Here is an 18133-nt window from a genome sequence, read left to right as displayed (position 1 = left end):
CCGAAAACGTGATCGTGCCAAAAAAAAATTTTTATTTGTATAGTAATAGAAAGCTATTAGTTGTTTGTATGTAATTAATTTTTTATACTTCTTGTTAGATTCATTTGTTAGAATGAGATGCATTCGTTTGATGACATATTTTTAATACGACAGATGGAAATATTATTTTGATTCATATTGATACAATGTGACATTTTAAACTACAAAGTAACAACACACCACATTACCATAAACTATGCATTTAATTAACCATATAGAATATGATCTTAATATTTTGTCATATCAGATATATATATATATATATATATATTCATATATATATATTTAAAGATGAATATAAAATGGATATATGTAATAAAAAAATAAATAATTCAGAAATATTACTAATAAATATTGGGGGTATATGAGTATCTGAAAATAATTTAAATTACAAGTACTTGTACACCACCAATATGTATATATATATATATATATATATATATATATATATATATATATATATATGCATATATAATATATATATAATATATATATTATATAATTAAAATACCTTTTAATGTTAGTTATAATGTAATTTCATGCTATTAAGTTTAATATGTATTTACTGACTTATTTAATTTATTTACATAAGTTCCATCTTGCAGAAAAGATACAAACTAATAATAGCAATTTATGACTATACAAAAACCCCAAAAAATTAGTGAATATTACAATGTATGTGTAAAGAATATTATTACTATCTATGACACATAGAAAAAAATGCACAAATTTAACATAACACTTTCAAACTTCATACTAATTGTTTAAATTAATATATATATATATATATATATATATATATATATATATATATAAATATATATATTATGTATATATATATAAATCGTGCAAATTGTAAATAGTGAATTTTTAAAAAACTTGACTCTTGTAATATATAATTCTATCTATGTACTATATTTAAAAAATTGTTGGGATTATTTTCTTACATATGTAGAAATAATAAAACAACCTAATAACAATGAGTATATCACAAAAAGACAGATATAAAGTTAATCAGTGTATTCTTTCTGCTTGTGTATCTATTCATATTAGCACAATCTAACTCAGATTCTGTGTATCGAAAATTTCTTAGTTCAAATTATCAGTACTTTTTTGTTAATAAAATACATTAAGTTAAAGTTTTGTAGCTAAATATTGAGATACTGTTGCTCTCTTGCAGACAGTTTTTTAAATATAGTTTTAATTACAATTCTCAGTTCATATCTCTCACTCTTCAGCCTTTTTATTATTGACAATATGTCACATAAAACGTTATATTATTTTATTATCTACCTTGACATATCAGTAGATAATTAAAATAATCTAATCTCTTATTCATTTTTATAATTCAAATTGCAGAATCGAGCTTTCCAAAATGATTATTACACTTGTAAGCATCAAAGTTACATTTATATCAATTTTCTATATCACTCTTAATGTTAAAGGCATTTAATTACTACCATTGCTTAGTGGCTTATACATTTATAATTTAAAATTCGTTATTTATCACTGCTTGTGTCTCTGTTATGTTTTAAATTTTATTAAGTCACAGATATATCTCTCTTAAATTTTATGTATTGCACTTATAATCATATTAATACAAATTTAAAAACATATGCAATATTAAAATAATAATTTAAACATTAGATTTATTAATAACAAATACGAATTTTATCCTTTATAAATTTTGTTTCAAATTAAGTGATGATAAAGTTAAAACATAACATATTGAATTTATATTTGCAATATCTTATAAAAAGCTGCCTCACAAAATGATATCATGTACAATTAAAACAATCGTTATTAATATTATAAATGTTAATTATATCGGTATTGCAAATCGTTGCTACATTCGTGGATTATTATAAACGATATTTCTATACACATCTGTTATCAGCTGCCTAAAAAAATATTTACTATCAATGATATTTTATGTGGAGAAAAAGAATTTATATTGTTAAACAAAAAGGTCTTGCACACGTAAAAGTATAAAAACTGATAATTATTGATACATGTAACTTTTAACTTAATTAATTGCTAAACTGCATTACTATCCATGTCTTTATTTATCTTCTTTATAATTAATATTTCATAATTAAAGAATCACTTATATGGTTCTCTTAATCAAGGTTTTAAGAAAATAATTAAATACTATTATGTATTATTTAGTGTTAAAAATAATTTTACTTCTTAAAATTGGCGGAAATAAAATGTAGAACTTTCCAATAGGTTCAACATTTCAAGAGAGTGCTATTATTTGTAATGTACATTTATCACTCGCGTTTAACTTAGTAATTTACATTATAGTTTTTTTCTTATAACTTGTTGTTTAACTTACTTAATTATATGTTTTTGTATTTTTCCATTGTGCAACATTTTATATACAATTTAAAAAATGGGACATACATGTTCCAAATCTTTTATAGTACAACATGATACAAAGAAAATTTAATTTATGTGTGAGAAACGGCACAGACAGTAACACACGTAGCAACTTGACTATATGAAATAATTTTATTAACATATTATAAAAACCAGGTTCTAAATGCGACCAGAGGGACATTACGGTACAAGAACTGTGTACAGAGAAAATACTAGTGAGAGTCTTAAATAAATATCGAGACACGTATGTAGCAATGACAGTGTGAAGTCATCTTTTTTTTTGCGTGCATAGTTGTTGCTATATTGATGTCCTAGATCGACAGATCATGCCAGATAGCTATATGTGTCCTTTTGACCCTCTGTGCGCTCCAGATATTCTTTTTCAATTAAAATATCTATACATTTCTGAAAGAACATTAATAATTTTTCTTGGTTTCAATTATTCATTATTTACATATTTGCTTCCTGCGATATAGCAAAAACTAAAAAGATCATCAATAATTTGCAGGAGCAATTTTTAATATTTTAATGCTTTCAGTTCAACAAAACATCACATTAGCATGAAAAAATACATTGTACATATATGTCAAAATTCATTCATCTTTTTTTTCTACAATGTATGTAATGTTCTTTTATTTATCTTATAGAAAAGAGTAGACATTCAACATTAAACAATCACAGTAATTGTTAGAAATAGAAGAATTAACTATAAAAGAATAAAAAAAAAAAAAAAATAAATAAATACTCACTTTAATAACGTGTACTCTTGGTTTAAACCTGGAACTCAATTGATTTAAAACTTCTGCCACTAGTTGTTGATGTTTCAGTACTTTTCTCATTTTCATAATTCTAACAATTGCTGCTTGTATTAAAAGTTTTCTATCTTCTTCTATGTGTTTGTGTGTTGTTTCTTGTTCGACTTTTAATTCCGTTTTCATTGGTATATTAATATTTACCCTTAATTTTTTACTGAAATAAAGATGCATTCCAAATATCATAAAGAATACAAGCAATGTAAAAACAAGTGATTATATGTAAAAAAAAAAAGGAAAAAAAAAAAAAAACAAAAACAAAAAAAAAACAAAAAAAACAAAAAAAAAGCAAAAACAAGAAAAAGTAAAAAAAGAAGACAAAAAAAAAAGAAGGAAAGAAAAAATGAAAAAAAGACTACATACTTTTTATAGCCTGAGAAAAGTTCTACCACTGACATAGGTGTTAACTCTGTTTCGTCATCATTAACTGCTGTTAATAGCTTAGCCTTTAAAAGTATTTGTACAACCTGTAAAATATTAAAATAAAGAGATAATCTGTTTTCTTATTTTTCTAAACTTTTCTATATTACCTGAAGTAAAAAATCCATTTTTATTTGAGTAGCATCATGTAATTGTTGTATTGTCCATATGGTTGATCCATTGTATTGCAGTAAAACAGCCATTTGAAAAGTTGATGCTTGTAATGTATACCTATGAAATATAAAATCAGATCAAACGAATAATAATATAACATATTAACTTCGTTAATTATCTCATCATAATTATTAATATATAATAAAAAATATAATTAATATTTATACTTTAAATGATCTTCTTTATATGATAATTACCTATTTTTAAAACAATTTGTATGCAATTCTCCTTTAGACATATTGTATAACCAATTCAACTTTCTTCCACTATGTTGTGAACTATAAAAGGTTGTAAACCTATGTACAGATCTCTCTAACTGAAAATATAAAAAACATACATTATTAATTAATATTATTATTATATAAAATTTATTTTTTGACAATATGTTAATATAAATATGTACAATTAAAATTAAAATAACTTTCAATTAAAATCTTATAGGTTAATAATAAATTATACCTCTGTAGGTAAAGAAAAAGTAAAGGACTGTTGGAATGGCCATGAACCAGAAGACAAAACCTGTATACTGAAATCAATGTCTAGTGGTTCTACAGAATTTGTTAAATGTCGTCTGAATTGTTCGTTTAAATCTTTGGATACTCCAATATCCTGTAGAATAATAAAAAAATATATGAACGGTCATATATTTACTTAATATGTAATAAGATTCATTACCTGGAACATACGCTGTAATTTGGAAGTATATTCAAAACCACAAGCTTGTTTTAACTTGGAGATCATAGAAGCCTCTGCGTCATCACTGGCAGACATATGCTGCACTAAACGTTTTGCCAGCATTTTACTATAGAACTTTTGGAATACATCCTTGTCTTCAATATATTTAAATACTACCATCTGTTACATATACATACATACATACATATATATATATATATATATATATATATATGTGAGAATAAAAAAAGAAAAAGAAATATATATATGTATGATAAAAGAAATATAAGTAATATAATATTCTATTAGATTACTTACAACTTGATTTAATGTATCTTCAAGTTCTGCTTCCTCAGGATTTTTACTACTCTTTTTAAGCAATAAATCACAGTATTTTGCCAACAATTCAGGTGACTTACTACTACTATTTGCAGCTCTAGTTACAGAATTACTGTTGATAAAGCGACCGCATGCTTTATCCAATGCTGCTACAAAGCCACTATCATTGTTAAATGCAACTAATACTAAAGCATTATATTTTTTATGAACTTCCAAGATGGTGTTGACGTATACTTTAGGATCCTGTATAAACAAATCATTTCATATCAGATATTATTCTATATATATATATCATATTTACCATTTAATATTTTAAAAAGTTATTACATTAGCTGCTGAATCTCCACATTTATCTATAGCAGCAAGCCCTTGATTAGCTATATGACTTTCTAAAAGGTTTCGTAGTTCGCCAAGTCCATTTGGTATTCTTGCCATTAATTGATACATTCGTCCTAAATCTGTATTTTTATCAGCATCCAAAAGATTTTGAAATTCAGAATGAAATATATCCAAGTGTTTTTCAATGAGTACTCTTTCACAAGTTTTTGCTAATCGATCATGTGTTGTTTGATGTAAATAAACTTGAACTCGTTTTTGTTCTTCCAATAACCTTTGTTCTGCCTATAATAAAAATATTAATGTAAAGAAAAATTGGAATATTTTTTAAAATAAACGAAAGTCCCTTTTATAAAAATATATATTGCATAATTAAATACCTTTTTCATATATTCTGTAACAGGGTTTTGTCTGAGGAATTCTGAACTTTCACGAGTATAAAATCGTTCTGTATCCTCAAGGAAGAGATTTTCAAAGGATTCTTTATAAACAACAAGATTTTGTCCCTTAGCACCAGGATCCTCCTCGTTCAGGCCCAATTCTACGTAACAATTAATTACACCACTGACTAAACGTGTGTTTATCGTTTCTCCATTACGTTCTCGTTCTATTAATTTCAGCACCGCATTGGTAACCTATAAAAAAACAAAAAAAAAAAAAAAAAAAAAAAAAAAATTCCATAATTTTTTTTTAACTTATCAAACATATATATATATATATATATATATGTGTGTGTGTGTGTGTGTGCTTATTAAAGATATAATGACATACTTGTCTATTTAAATGTTTAAATAAATTATCACGCCACGTAACCAAAGCCAGTTGATATATTTCATATATTCCTTTACGTCCTTCTTCACATTCACGACGCACCCAATGACGGTTTAAATATGCACATACTCCATTTAACACCTTACTACTGAATTGATATTCTTCCCATTGTCTTGTATAGAATTGTAATACATCTTCATCCATTAAGTCAATCCCATGCTATATACCACAAACATCAATATTCTTTATAAGAAAATAAGAAAACTATATGCAAAAAGTCTGTAATATGTATAAATTAATATTTAAATAATATAAAATCAAACCTTCTAATTTCCAAAATATAAATTAATATACATACCTTGAGCAAACTAATGAGATAATTCCTAAGAAAGTCACGCAAACGTTTATATAATTCCAGGCCCACTAACTGTGCACCTCCTTGTGACATTTGGCCCTTTTTACTTTTAGTAGACATTCTAGTATGTTGTTGATGAACACTCGTACAATAATTATATACATGTCTATGTTCAGCAATATAGTAAGGATATTATAGATATAAAAATATCTATTATTGTTTCTTGATGATATTATCATTTTAAAAGGATACGTATAAAGTTCTATATATCTTGGTTTCGACATACATTGTCTATTATATACTTGTTCTATACCCTCACGAAGATCCCCCCAAATTTGATCCAAATCTATTTGTTTGAGGCCTGGGGGGCCTCCTTGATGACTCCCTGCCCCTCCAACGCCTCTATGCCCCGACATCCTATTCTTATACGCTTGCCTGGTGAGCGTCAGTGTTACTACTTGCTACTTACAATTTCTGCAAAGAGAAAAAAAATTAGAGAAAAATTTAATAAAATTCAATAGGATTATAGTAACAGTTATTTAAAAGAACTTTGATAGTTACAGAACAATATATTCATACATGAATATATAACAAATTACACATAAACTCTCTAACAAAATGACACTTTATTGTAATAATTATATTATAAAAATAAGAATAAAAAGAAATACTTATTCATTTTGTTTGAAGATAAAAAATATAAGTTTACTATATGTATAATAATATACAATTACATAGAGAGAGAAAGAGAGAGAGGGAGAGAGAGAGAGAGAGAAAGAGAGAGAGAGAGAGAGAGAGAGAGAGAAATAACCAATTAGAAACGTACGATCGATCAAAATACAAATTATCTAGAAATATTCATGTAGGAAAACAACAAACAAATGGGCCTGTCTACTGTAAATACGACGTAACGGGCTTGAAAAATATTATTGAAGAGATTTCGATTCTCGATCAAAACGTGCGACGAAATATGTCTTATAATTCTTGTACGGAACAGAAGGTCGCTATCGATATTCGAAGGTCATAATGAATTCCGTTAAATCGAGATTGAAATCATTCGTTAAGATATATGGATATAGAATTGGTTAACGATGTTATTGGTTACAATTACACGATAATGTTAAGAAGAATAACACATACCATGAGGTATCTCGTTCTACTTTCGAAATGCAAGCCACTGATAATAAGTTGAAAATAAATTAAATTAAAGGATAATATCAAGGGATCATTGAAGAAAAAAAAAAAAAAAATTCTTTTTCTTTTCTCCCTCTTTCCCCCTCTGATTCTGTCTCATTCACTCGTTTCTATCTCTTTCTTTCTCACTCATTCTATCCAAATCCCCTTCACCTCTCTTATCCTTGTTTCTCTTTCTATAATTCTATCTGCCTATATGTTATCTCTCTCTCTCTCTCTTCCCCTCTCTCTCTCTCTCTCGCCCTTTCTCTCTTTCTCCCTCCCTCTTTCTCTCTCTCACCGTCTCTTTTTCTTTACACAATTTTTCTTTTTTCTTCTCTCTCTTCAAGATTCTCTCTATCTCTCACCAGTCAATGTTCACCACCGCATAACAGTCAGGAACGACGAGGAAGCTTTCTTGAAAATGCAGTAGCCAGGGTAGGAAGTGTCGTCAGGATATTATAAAAACGTGGTAGACACCTTCCTCGCCTCCACTTTGATATTTTTTTCCCTTTCTTTTTAAACCTCTTCGATTTCTGTGTATCGCGTGACCTACGAAACCGTGTGAAGAAGCGTGCGATCGTGAAATAGAAAAACTTCTTTTGTGCTTCCTCAAAAATCGCGTACACTCGCGATCCTGCTGCTACGCTTCTGAAAGGTTAGGTCTCACTGCTACCAATATAACGAACTTATAACCTTCACTCAACGGGTTCGAGCGTGGCGCGTTTTTTTTTATTAAAAATAATTCGGTGCTTTAATTTTATTACGGAGGAAAAAAAACAGAGAGAAAATAAGCAAAAGAAATGATACTCGTTGATTAAAACGATGATAACGATCGATCGGTATCAAATCTATAATATAAATTTTAAATCGTGAATTATAAATTCTACATTTTGAAACTTGGTATCTTCGATACGATTTGCCTTGATGTTATAATGCATCTTTTTAACATTAAACTCCTTTGTAAATTTTTATAACCTTCGAATGTATATAATTAACGAGATATTTTTTCTTCTTTTTCGTCTTGGAATATTTAATTTCATTTGCAGTTGTATTACGTACAATTACAGTGATTGTTTATATGTATATATGTATAGTCTTGATGACACCGAACGGATATGTTAGAAAGGTTAAAAAGAGATAGACAGATTTGTGATGTGTGTTGTGGCCTCACTGATTTTCAAACGAGTGCACGTAATTTGAACGAAGCACTTTTATAATTAAACGAGTAACTTTAAATTATAATAAAATTCATTTCAGAATGTTCAGTAATTACTAAATGTTCAAATTCATCAATGTATATGTTTTTTGATCCTTGATATCAAAGGTCGTTAAGTGATAATAAAATGGCATCATTTATGGAGTAAATATCTAAAGGAAAATTCTGTGTACATTGTAAAAATTTTTTATTTTTCGTTACTATTAACACAAAAAATTTAATAGAAATACAATTATCAATCTTCTAACTCTTCTTTTTTTTCTTTTTTTTTTTTTTTATTGGTTTAAAATGTGTTACTATTAAATAAGAATTTCTTACTTATCGATATAAAATAATTTTTATAAAATATAACATTCATTTTTGGAGTACATAAAATAAGATTATATATATAAAAAGTATAAGTATAAAAAAATTTGATTTTTTAATTTAATTATGTCAAAAATAGAACATGATTTTTATAGATGAATTTGTATTCTGCATTACAAAGATTTTTCAAATTGCAATTCGCTCAATTCTTAATGCAGAAAAATATCTTTATATTTTGGGCAATGATTAATAATTTTAAAAACTCAAGGCCATGATCTTAATTAATAAGGATTTATCATCTTTATAATTTAATCAAGTCTATTTTTTTTTTTTTTTACACTTATGCATATATATGACATTTATAACAATATACTGTGCAGTATAAAGAAAGTATTTATGTCGAATTTTACTTTTTTACGTGATTATATATTTATTATATTCTCCTATAAAAATATACCAGTTATGAAAGTTAACTAATTTCATTAAAATGTCATAATTCATTAATCTTTGCCAAGGTCATAAAATCTTTGATATATCTGATTTGATTATATTGCAAAGAAATAATTTGAATATGTGTACATAATTCATGTTTACAACAATGATTATTCTAAGTATTCACGTAAATATGAATTTTCTTTTTTAATAAAAACAATGACAATTATATCATACATCGGATTTGTCTATAGAAGAATGTTTATCAATAGTTTTTTTGGGCTGATAACTATATAAAAATATTGAACAAATTACTAAAAATGCACCAAAAGAAAATTGAAATGTTAAATGAAAATCGAATAAATAAATAGAAGCTATGCACGAAATTATGATTGCCAAAGAGGTGGCAAATCCTTTGAGTATATTATCCGCATACTTTACTACCATAGCAACAATAAGTCCACCGCCTGCTTGAAGTACTACCAAGTAGTAAATGAATGAATCATAGCCAAAAAAGAAGCCTTGTTTTTTAATAACATCACCATCATTTAAAAAACAAGTAATTAATCCAAAGGGTAAAGATAATAAACTCAATTGAACATTTCTCATCCAGACAGATATATCAGATCCTTTAAGAATTTTTTCGAAATATATGCCTGCGAAACCTGATAAAAAGCATGCACTTAAGGCCGCTGTGAAGCCAAGTAAATGATTTTGTTGTATACCCGATGGTAATGTAACTGTTGTTCCGCTTTGTGCTAATTGTACTAATATTACTCCTATAACTAAAAGTATTAACGCGCTCCATTGAGTATTTCTCAATGATCTTCGAAGAATTACTACAGCGAAAAAAGCTGTTGTTAAAATCTTGAGTTGATAAGTCACCTAAAACGCAATAAACTATAAATAAATGGATAATAAATGGATAATAAATGAATATGAGAAATTCATAATAAAATATTTTTACCTGATATGTTGCTGCATCTAAATTTGATGCTGACACATAAAGTAAATTATTTTGTATGATATATAAAATTGATGGTACGCATACTTTTAAAGTATCTACAGGTTCTTTTATAATGGTTTGTTTTAAGGCATTATAAAATTTTAATAGTTCACCTTCTTCAATATAGACCAAAACCAAGCATGTCAATAGTTTTAAAAACTCTGACATAACAACGGCTATGAAAATTATATATCATAAAAGTATATAAATATAGCAAAATGATTTTTATGTCATAAATATGTCAATGTGTGTTTATATTATTTACCTGTAGATGATATGAAGAGATCCCCAGATCTAGTCCGCGCATAACGCATACTAAGTCCAACCAATGCATTTTGAAGAGTCAATGTAACTAAGCTGACATATTTTAGTGTTTGTCCATTAACTGAGAACAATATTGGAAATGAATAGATATTATAGATTTATATGACTTCTTATAATACATATTGTAATAGAAACATATTGTAAATTATACATTATGATACTTACATTGCTGCAACTTATTCATTATTATTATTATTAATATAAATGTAATCTTCGTAAATCATTGATTTTTCCTTGTCTTTTCATATTTTATCTGGAACAAAAAAAAAGAAAAAGAAAGAATAATGATTATATTTCGATGTTAATAATATAAAGTATATGAATTTCATTGTGAGAGTATCTAGCAACATTATTTTATCATATAGATCCAACAAAAAAAAAAATTATAACTACTAATAAATGTCTGAAGTATTTTTTGAATGGACTAATGTTATTATAAAATATATATATATATATATATATATATATATATATATATATCACTTTAAAAACCTTTATGTATTATTAATTTTTTAATAGTAACATTTTACAAGTCAATAATATATACAGGAATTATTTACCTGAATTATTTACCTTATTTAACATGTTTTAATACTAAGCGCGGTGACAATTGAATTATATCTGACAACTAATAACATAAAAATTCGAACGCATACGTTAAAAGAGAAGCTAGCCACGTTTACATTCTATTTTAGTTGTCGAGTATTCAACCTAAAGTAAACTATCTAATCTATGACAAAGGTTATATTGTGTTAACATTACTGTCTCGCGTTTGATTGATTTATGTTATTTCGTGTTATTCCGATGCATAAAAGTTGTGAATTATTTTGTTTTCTTTAGAATTGAATTTATATAACTAATAATGAAACGAAGCTATTATATATATCCATTAATAATGGTGTTATTTTTATAAAATATAATAAAATAAAATATATTGGTGAAAATAATCTCAGTTGGTAACCAATGCCACTGGCGAAACCCTTTAATTTAACTTTATAGTATAAAATTTAGCAGTTTTCATATCTTACTTTTCACAATTCGATTTTGCTGAATTGTAGTTTATGGCCGTTGGTACAAAATGGACCAAGATGTTACAAGATTCATATACTTTATATTTTTGACAACGCTTTTAATCGATTTAGGATCATCTACACATTATTTAAAATATATCGAATGTAAGTTATATATTGTATGATAAATTTAGCTATTAAAATTATATATATTTTTTATATAACCTCTTTGATACTCTTAGATAATATAGAACATGGGAAGGATTGTCATACAATTGGATCAAATAAACAGAACAAAGATTTAGCGGTTATAGTTAAAATTACACTTGATCGTGGAATAAATACTGATACGTATTGTAAATTTACTATTAAAGCTAATGAAGGAGATGGCTTGTTTGGTGTCATACAAAAAATGACATTTAGACGTAATAAAACAGAGTGTGTAGATTATGTACAGGTAAATACATTTTTTAAGAAAAAGTTATTCGGTCACTGATTGACTTGCCAATTAAATTGTGTATATTAAAATGTGTATATTTTTAGTTCAAAAGGAGCGACAGTCAAAAAACACAAAAATTTTGTGGAAATTTCGATCGTAACACAACTAAATATTATCCAGTCCCTGAACCAGAAAATAGCACCTATGAGCTTGGATCATTTTTTTCTGAAAATCCATATTCAGAATTTGATATTAATGGCAAATTAGAAACTACAATATTTATTGCCAAAAAGGGATACTTATTAGCAGAAAAAGTTCCTATTCTCAGTATTGTTTATACGCCATATAAAAGTAGGTTTAAAACATTTGTCACATTAATATTATTGGAGTATAAGAATAAATTTTATCAATTTCATTTATAGAATGTAAGGGCAGCACTCCGATAAATTATACATCAATACTTTTTGATTCATGTATTTTACAAGATTACTTTTGCGACGGATATCAAAATTGTGTACTAAAAATCTGTCGGGATGAGGAAAACTGTCCAAATGCCACTGATATCATTAGCAATACTGGAACAAAAGTAACAGTGGGTGCTGTGACAACAATAATTTTGTGTACAATTCTTTTTGGTGTATGCATATGGGCATGTAAAAAGAAAGATTTACTCTTTTGGTCTTCCGATTGTGCCGGTCCAAGTGCACACTCATCATTATCTAGATCAGGTGGACAAGAATCTGGAAGCATTAATAATCCTCAACTTCCAACAGCTCCAATGTTAGAAGTGGCTGTACCACCTCCTGTGTTAGATAAAGATCTTCCACCTAGTTATGATTCCTTATTTCCAGAACAGAATAATTCTACTGCGCAGCAGATGTAAGTTATCAATGGATAACCTTTAATTTTTTGCAGTATATTGCTTAATGTTTTAATTAGGTGATGCTGCTTCTTAAACAATGTATGTGTACAAGCATATAAGAAGTTAAAGTCAGAAATACGTCTTAAAAAATCTAAGGTTAAATCTTAGAATTAACATGAGCAAGGAAAATGGAGTACAAATTTTTGCCTAATTCATTTTTCATGTTTTTAATATGAATAGTAATGTTTATAACTTTATACTACACTTCGTTTAGTTTTTGCGACATATTTCTGATATGGTTTATACATATAGCTTCCTTGTTTTTCTTTTTTTTTTTTTTTTTAAAGAAATTAAAAATATATATATGTACTAAGTAAAAAGTAAGCCTGTTCAAGAACTAATGTATTTAATGCTGCGATGTGGCAATATTAACAATTTTCATTATTATTAAGGAGGTGCATCATATTTTCTAAAATGTATCAATTAGAATGATTAGTAACATAATCATAAGGAAATCAATTTTACATTTAATATTTTGATACATGTTATTTTCCATCTAAAAATAGAGGATTATTTCTTTAAAACAATTTTGTATGAAAATCTTGAAAGATCTGATAAAATTACTCAAAATTTATATTTTCTAGAAAGTGTATTTCTATTAAGAATTGTAATGTAAGAAATTATAACTTTTTTTACTTTTGAGCCATGACATTTTTCTCAATGTTATATTAGTTTTTATATAAACAATTAATATTAACATTGCCACTAATATTTATAATGAACAAATATAGTTTATTTCAATATTATACTTTTAATTTACTCTTATTTATTTTGCGATCAATGATTAATAAAAGTATTGATAGAATAAGCACTACAAAAATATAATCTATGTCGATAATATAGGCCTTAACGCGAGCGCGTATATGCGTGTGCGTATAAACCATTTGTAATGAATTTGTATAATGAAATTTTTGTAAATATATATCCTTATATATATAATATATATAAGATAGTGACACAAGTATTGAACACTTAAAGTAAAAATTCATAATACATGTGTTACGTTTTACGTATTTTGTTTATTATCACAAAAATAATGAATAAAAATTCATCTTGTACAAATATTTCTTTATTATATATTTTTGTTGTTATATATATATATATTTTTTTTATTTTTATTTTTTTTTTTTTTTTTTTTATAATTTCTTAGGGTCATCATCATCCTTTTCGATACTGTTATGTTCGATCATCCATAAGCAAACATTGATAAGAGAATCCATTTCGGCATTACCTGATCCCAACTGATGATTGTCTTCATATACAAGCATTCTGATAATTTAAAAGCATACAGTTAGATTACAACCAAAAAGTTTAGTCTTTCAAATTACATCGTGGAAAAATTTAGACTTTCAAATCTTTATACCAAAACTCTTTTCGCGAGTATCTATTTATGTACTCATTATTATAGCTAAATCTTGATATATCAGATATCATTTAACTTATTAATTATGTTTACTTACTTAGTCTTGACGTTATTAGCTTTAAGACGGTGATACCAGAGCTTTCCTTGCGACGGTGGAACTCGCAGATCATTTGTGCCAATACATATGAGAGTAGGAGCCTTAACTTTATCGACATGAACAATAGGTGAACAACTAAACATTTTTATAAACATTTCAATGCATCCTAACTTTGTTGCGCTGTATGATTCAGTTGCATCATAAGGCACATTTATTACAGCTGCGCACCTAAATAAAGATTCTCATAGTATAGACATAATAAAATATATATTTAACACCATTTTAAATTTTGCGTTCAATAATACTGCATTTCAGTCTACTTTTAATTATAATATTATGGACTTTATAGTATTTTAGTTAACAATTAAGCTTACACATTATGGTGATATGCAAGTTTCTCTTCCACAGATAAAGTATTGCGACTGAAATACAAATTGGACGATTAAAAATAAGCAAAATTGATAATACAATAAGTTATTTACCAATCTGGAATATCCGAAATGGTGAACATAGCAGCAATATCAATTACCGGATTTCTTGCGACAACAACTTTATATAGGTCCTGAAATATTTTGACAATAATGATTATATTTAATACGATAATTATATCTTTATTATTATTATTATATTGCATATTTTATTGCTTTAATAGTTTTGCAGGTTTAATAGTTTTATTTCTTACTGCATATTGAGCACTTAAATGTGCTACTAAAAATCCACCATGAGAACCTCCACAAAGTCCTACATGTGAAGAACTAAGCCATGGGTATTTACGTAAAGCTTCTTTAGTAGCAGTTACACAATCTTTTGCATCTACATTGCCAACTTTTCCTTGAAGATATTCTACATTTTTGGAACCCATTCCAGTAGAACCACGATAATTAACTTGTAACACTGCCAGACCTTGATTGTTTATTTAATATTAGTAAAAAATAATAGAGAAAAATAGAGATATAAAATGAAAGGTGTGTTATTTACCTATCAGTGCAAACAAAGAATAATCGAAGGAGAAAGAATTAGTAAAATTAGAATGTGGACCTCCATGTGGTGCTACTATTAACGGTATTGATCCATCAATTCCACCTTTTGGTCCAAAATATGTAAAATTAAATGATTCTGAAATAATATATTTAGAGTTACTATAATTTAAGAAAAACGAATTTATAAACATTTAAAGATAATTATGTAAATCATTTATTTTCTCGCATATATGAGTATAATACTTACTGACATCTTCATTATTATCATATTCATAAAATACATGTTCGTACATAAGTGATTCAAAACCATCAATTTTTAGCAGAGTAGTGACATTGACTCTAACAATATTTCCATCATTTATCGTTATGGGATTCAAATATCCTACACAAAGACTTGGTGGTGTTAAAAGAGACGTTTGTGAAAATGCAATTATATCATTTTTTACATCTAAGATGCTGAGAGAACTTTCATCATTTTGTATCTCAGTCATAGTTTTATTTTCTGTACAAAACGTATTCAATTAGTATTATCGAAACTATATATACTCCTACAATAAATATACTATCTCTTACTTATATCGATTATATAAGAGCGTATGTTAGTTTGCTGAGGTGTACTCAAGAACAAATATTGAGAGTCTTCACTCCAACAACGTTGTGGTAATCGACCATATAAACCATAAAATACTTTTCCATTATTAATAATTATACTGGTATCAACATTATTAACAAGTATATCAGACTAGAAAGAGAAAAAATATTTCATAAAAAAGAGTCACGTTTTGGTTTTATAAATAAATAAAAGATATGACGTACTTTTCTTTCAGTAAATTCAAGATCAAGATACATAAGCCTATGAACATTGTGATGTGGTCCACCAGCATTTCTTTCTAACCAAACAAGATGTTTCCCATCCGGGCTAATTCTAGGTGATCGTACTGCACACCCATCTCTAGATAGTAGATCTAAAAAATTTAATATACTTGAATATCTATTATATAATTATTATTGTTTTGCAGACAGTAAAAATATAAATATTTCTTACGAAAATTTCCATTATATATAATAAAAATCCAAGAACGTCTATTTGTGCATGCAACAAGCCCTAAACGTCTTGGTTCATGTTTCCAAACTACACCGATTATAGATTTTGAATCCTTCATCCAATGCAATTGTCCAGGAGACAATTTCTCTGGTATTTCTGATAATGTAGTAATTTCATCTGTCGTTATGTCGAGTATTACAGCAGCAGGACGATGTTTACCTACTAATTGCTCACCCCAATGAGGCTTATAAATATACTCATTACCCTGTTAATAAGATTTCTTTTTAATAATAACAATTGCTAATATTCAAATTTGTAATAATTCAAAATATATCAAGACATCTTACAGGTACTATTCCATCTTCTTCTTTTTTTTCTTTATCTTTCTTATCCAGAGACTTTTGTTTATAGAATGCTTCAGATTTTGGTATCTTTTTCTCTGCGATATATAGCACTTTGGTTTTATCTGGAGACCATTCGAAAGTACCAAATTCAGCTGTAAAAATTATTCAACAAATTATAAGCTGAAATTTTATATATAATAAATAACACAAATTAAGAAAATTAAAAATGTTTTCTCTTACAATCTGTATAAACATCACCATGTACATCTAAAGCCGTTAAATCATAATTTTTAATAAGTCGTTCTTTGGTCCAAATTTCAATGAACTGCTTTGGAGTATTATCAATGGTACTAGTTCTTAATACAGCTTTAAATTGTTCATCTTTTGTAGTAGCTGATGCAAGTCTTTATATAAAGAAAAAAAAAAATTATATATATATATATTATTTTTTTTTATAATGAAAAATAAATAGTAATTAAAAAATAAATATATGAGAGATAATACATACTCTCCTGTAATATCAATAGGAAAACTTTGCGATATAGATTGAAGTTTTTCATTTAGGATATGATTTTGTATAAAACGTTGATTTGTTCGTCTTTCTAGATTTCTTTGAGTCCATGTACTTTGTATAAAGATATTATCCTTTGTAATACCAATAATTTTGGCTGAATTCAGTATAGAATTTTTCGCTAATAATTTGTAGTTATTTATAATCTTCTCTAACTATAAAAATAAAATACATTTTGTTAAACAAAGAAACTAAAAGAGAATTAGTAACTAGTAAGATAAATTAGTATGGATATATATATATATATATATATATATATATATATATATATATATATAATTTTAAAATCAAAAAATATATTGTAAAAGGAAAAAGAAAACAAAAAATATGTATTACACGTTAACCAATACTTACTCGAGTCGGTGCCATTATGTCCTTTGTGAATTTACTAAGAACTGTTAAGAATACGTAAAGAACGTTCTTTTAAACTGATTAGTAAACATGAGCAATATATAAGAGCAAATATTCACGATAACAAATAGATAAAGTCACTGTAGCAATTTATGGCATGTATTTAAAGAGAGAGATCTCTATTTTTTTGATAAAAAATCTATGATCAAATGTTCGTCGTATGATCTATCACTTAAATCGACAGTAAT

At 26.6% G+C, this 18133-nt stretch overlaps 4 protein-coding genes across 12 annotated transcripts; 1 reads left to right on the top strand and 3 right to left on the bottom strand.

The window, feature by feature from the left end:
- Nucleotides 1-933: 933 nt before the first annotated feature.
- On the bottom strand, nucleotides 934-7983 carry LOC124427639 (cullin-1). 4 transcript variants are annotated; one of them, XM_046970812.1, is made up of 14 exons: nucleotides 7845-7983; nucleotides 6556-6777; nucleotides 6307-6469; nucleotides 5949-6167; nucleotides 5558-5812; nucleotides 5169-5462; nucleotides 4821-5084; nucleotides 4503-4682; nucleotides 4287-4436; nucleotides 4025-4143; nucleotides 3764-3884; nucleotides 3597-3700; nucleotides 3171-3390; nucleotides 934-2826 (listed from the first exon to the last, which is right to left on the bottom strand). In XM_046970812.1, exons 2-14 carry the CDS (start codon nucleotides 6717-6719, stop codon nucleotides 2746-2748), a joined length of 2334 nt encoding a protein of 777 aa, XP_046826768.1. In that variant the 5' UTR covers nucleotides 6720-6777; nucleotides 7845-7983; the 3' UTR covers nucleotides 934-2745. The 4 variants fall into 4 exon arrangements, with proteins under 4 accessions (XP_046826768.1, XP_046826772.1, XP_046826769.1 ...); XM_046970816.1 differs by having other exon boundaries at nucleotides 4503-4637; XM_046970813.1 differs by having other exon boundaries at nucleotides 7778-7916.
- A 34-nt stretch (nucleotides 7984-8017) lies between these two features.
- LOC124427643 lies at nucleotides 8018-15123 on the top strand. Of its 3 annotated transcripts, none has more exons than XM_046970824.1 (5): nucleotides 8018-8134; nucleotides 11822-11938; nucleotides 12016-12230; nucleotides 12317-12563; nucleotides 12635-14090. In XM_046970824.1, the coding sequence occupies exons 2-5, from the start codon at nucleotides 11842-11844 to the stop codon at nucleotides 13093-13095; spliced, it is 1020 nt and encodes a 339-aa protein (XP_046826780.1). In that variant the 5' UTR covers nucleotides 8018-8134; nucleotides 11822-11841; the 3' UTR covers nucleotides 13096-14090. The 3 variants fall into 3 exon arrangements, with proteins under 3 accessions (XP_046826780.1, XP_046826782.1, XP_046826781.1); XM_046970826.1 differs by lacking the exon at nucleotides 8018-8134 and adding an exon at nucleotides 11662-11719; XM_046970825.1 differs by lacking the exon at nucleotides 8018-8134 and adding an exon at nucleotides 15003-15123 and having other exon boundaries at nucleotides 11828-11938; nucleotides 12635-13091.
- LOC124427644 (UDP-galactose translocator) lies at nucleotides 9054-11906 on the bottom strand. 3 transcript variants are annotated; one of them, XM_046970829.1, is made up of 5 exons: nucleotides 11792-11906; nucleotides 10929-11016; nucleotides 10705-10824; nucleotides 10401-10615; nucleotides 9054-10318 (listed from the first exon to the last, which is right to left on the bottom strand). In XM_046970829.1, the coding sequence occupies exons 2-5, from the start codon at nucleotides 10945-10947 to the stop codon at nucleotides 9665-9667; spliced, it is 1008 nt and encodes a 335-aa protein (XP_046826785.1). In that variant the 5' UTR covers nucleotides 10948-11016; nucleotides 11792-11906; the 3' UTR covers nucleotides 9054-9664. The 3 variants fall into 3 exon arrangements, with proteins under 3 accessions (XP_046826785.1, XP_046826784.1, XP_046826783.1); XM_046970828.1 differs by lacking the exon at nucleotides 11792-11906 and adding an exon at nucleotides 11337-11469; XM_046970827.1 differs by lacking the exon at nucleotides 11792-11906 and adding an exon at nucleotides 11324-11458.
- Nucleotides 14158-18114, bottom strand: LOC124427640 (acylamino-acid-releasing enzyme-like). 2 transcript variants are annotated; one of them, XM_046970817.1, is made up of 14 exons: nucleotides 17889-18114; nucleotides 17472-17689; nucleotides 17204-17367; nucleotides 16967-17115; nucleotides 16620-16884; nucleotides 16391-16539; nucleotides 16148-16316; nucleotides 15822-16076; nucleotides 15573-15710; nucleotides 15277-15497; nucleotides 15077-15156; nucleotides 14969-15016; nucleotides 14595-14822; nucleotides 14158-14403 (listed from the first exon to the last, which is right to left on the bottom strand). In XM_046970817.1, exons 1-14 carry the CDS (start codon nucleotides 17901-17903, stop codon nucleotides 14271-14273), a joined length of 2232 nt encoding a protein of 743 aa, XP_046826773.1. In that variant the 5' UTR covers nucleotides 17904-18114; the 3' UTR covers nucleotides 14158-14270. The 2 variants fall into 2 exon arrangements, with proteins under 2 accessions (XP_046826773.1, XP_046826774.1); XM_046970818.1 differs by lacking the exon at nucleotides 14969-15016 and having other exon boundaries at nucleotides 17889-18112.
- Nucleotides 18115-18133: the final 19 nt, after the last annotated feature.

The sequence above is a fragment of the Vespa crabro genome, chromosome 10 (assembly GCF_910589235.1).
Source record: "Vespa crabro chromosome 10, iyVesCrab1.2, whole genome shotgun sequence".
In the NCBI taxonomy this organism is placed as follows: Eukaryota; Metazoa; Arthropoda; class Insecta; order Hymenoptera; family Vespidae; genus Vespa; species Vespa crabro.
The sequence above is the reverse complement of the archived record's forward strand: the minus strand, read 5'-3'. Positions and strand labels throughout refer to the sequence as shown.

Coding starts and splice junctions, on each gene's coding strand:
- LOC124427644 (XM_046970829.1), bottom strand. Junction 10,616..10,704: donor TCTCTTCATATCATCTACAG/GTAAATAATATA, acceptor TAATTTTCATAG/CCGTTGTTATGTCAGAGTTT. Junction 10,319..10,400: donor TAGATGCAGCAACATATCAG/GTAAAAATATTT, acceptor ATTGCGTTTTAG/GTGACTTATCAACTCAAGAT.
- LOC124427640 (XM_046970817.1), bottom strand. Junction 17,368..17,471: donor CCTATTGATATTACAGGAGA/GTATGTATTATC, acceptor CTTTATATAAAG/ACTTGCATCAGCTACTACAA. Junction 15,711..15,821: donor TGATAATAATGAAGATGTCA/GTAAGTATTATA, acceptor ATATTATTTCAG/AATCATTTAATTTTACATAT.
- LOC124427643 (XM_046970825.1), top strand. CDS start 11,842: ATGGACCAAGATGTTACAAGATTCATATACTTTATATTTTTGACAACG. Junction 12,231..12,316: donor AGTGTGTAGATTATGTACAG/GTAAATACATTT, acceptor GTATATTTTTAG/TTCAAAAGGAGCGACAGTCA. Junction 12,564..12,634: donor TGTTTATACGCCATATAAAA/GTAGGTTTAAAA, acceptor TTTCATTTATAG/AATGTAAGGGCAGCACTCCG.
- LOC124427639 (XM_046970812.1), bottom strand. CDS start 6,719: ATGTCGGGGCATAGAGGCGTTGGAGGGGCAGGGAGTCATCAAGGAGGC. Junction 6,470..6,555: donor AGATATATAGAACTTTATAC/GTATCCTTTTAA, acceptor TGCTGAACATAG/ACATGTATATAATTATTGTA. Junction 4,437..4,502: donor AATTACAGCGTATGTTCCAG/GTAATGAATCTT, acceptor ATTATTCTACAG/GATATTGGAGTATCCAAAGA.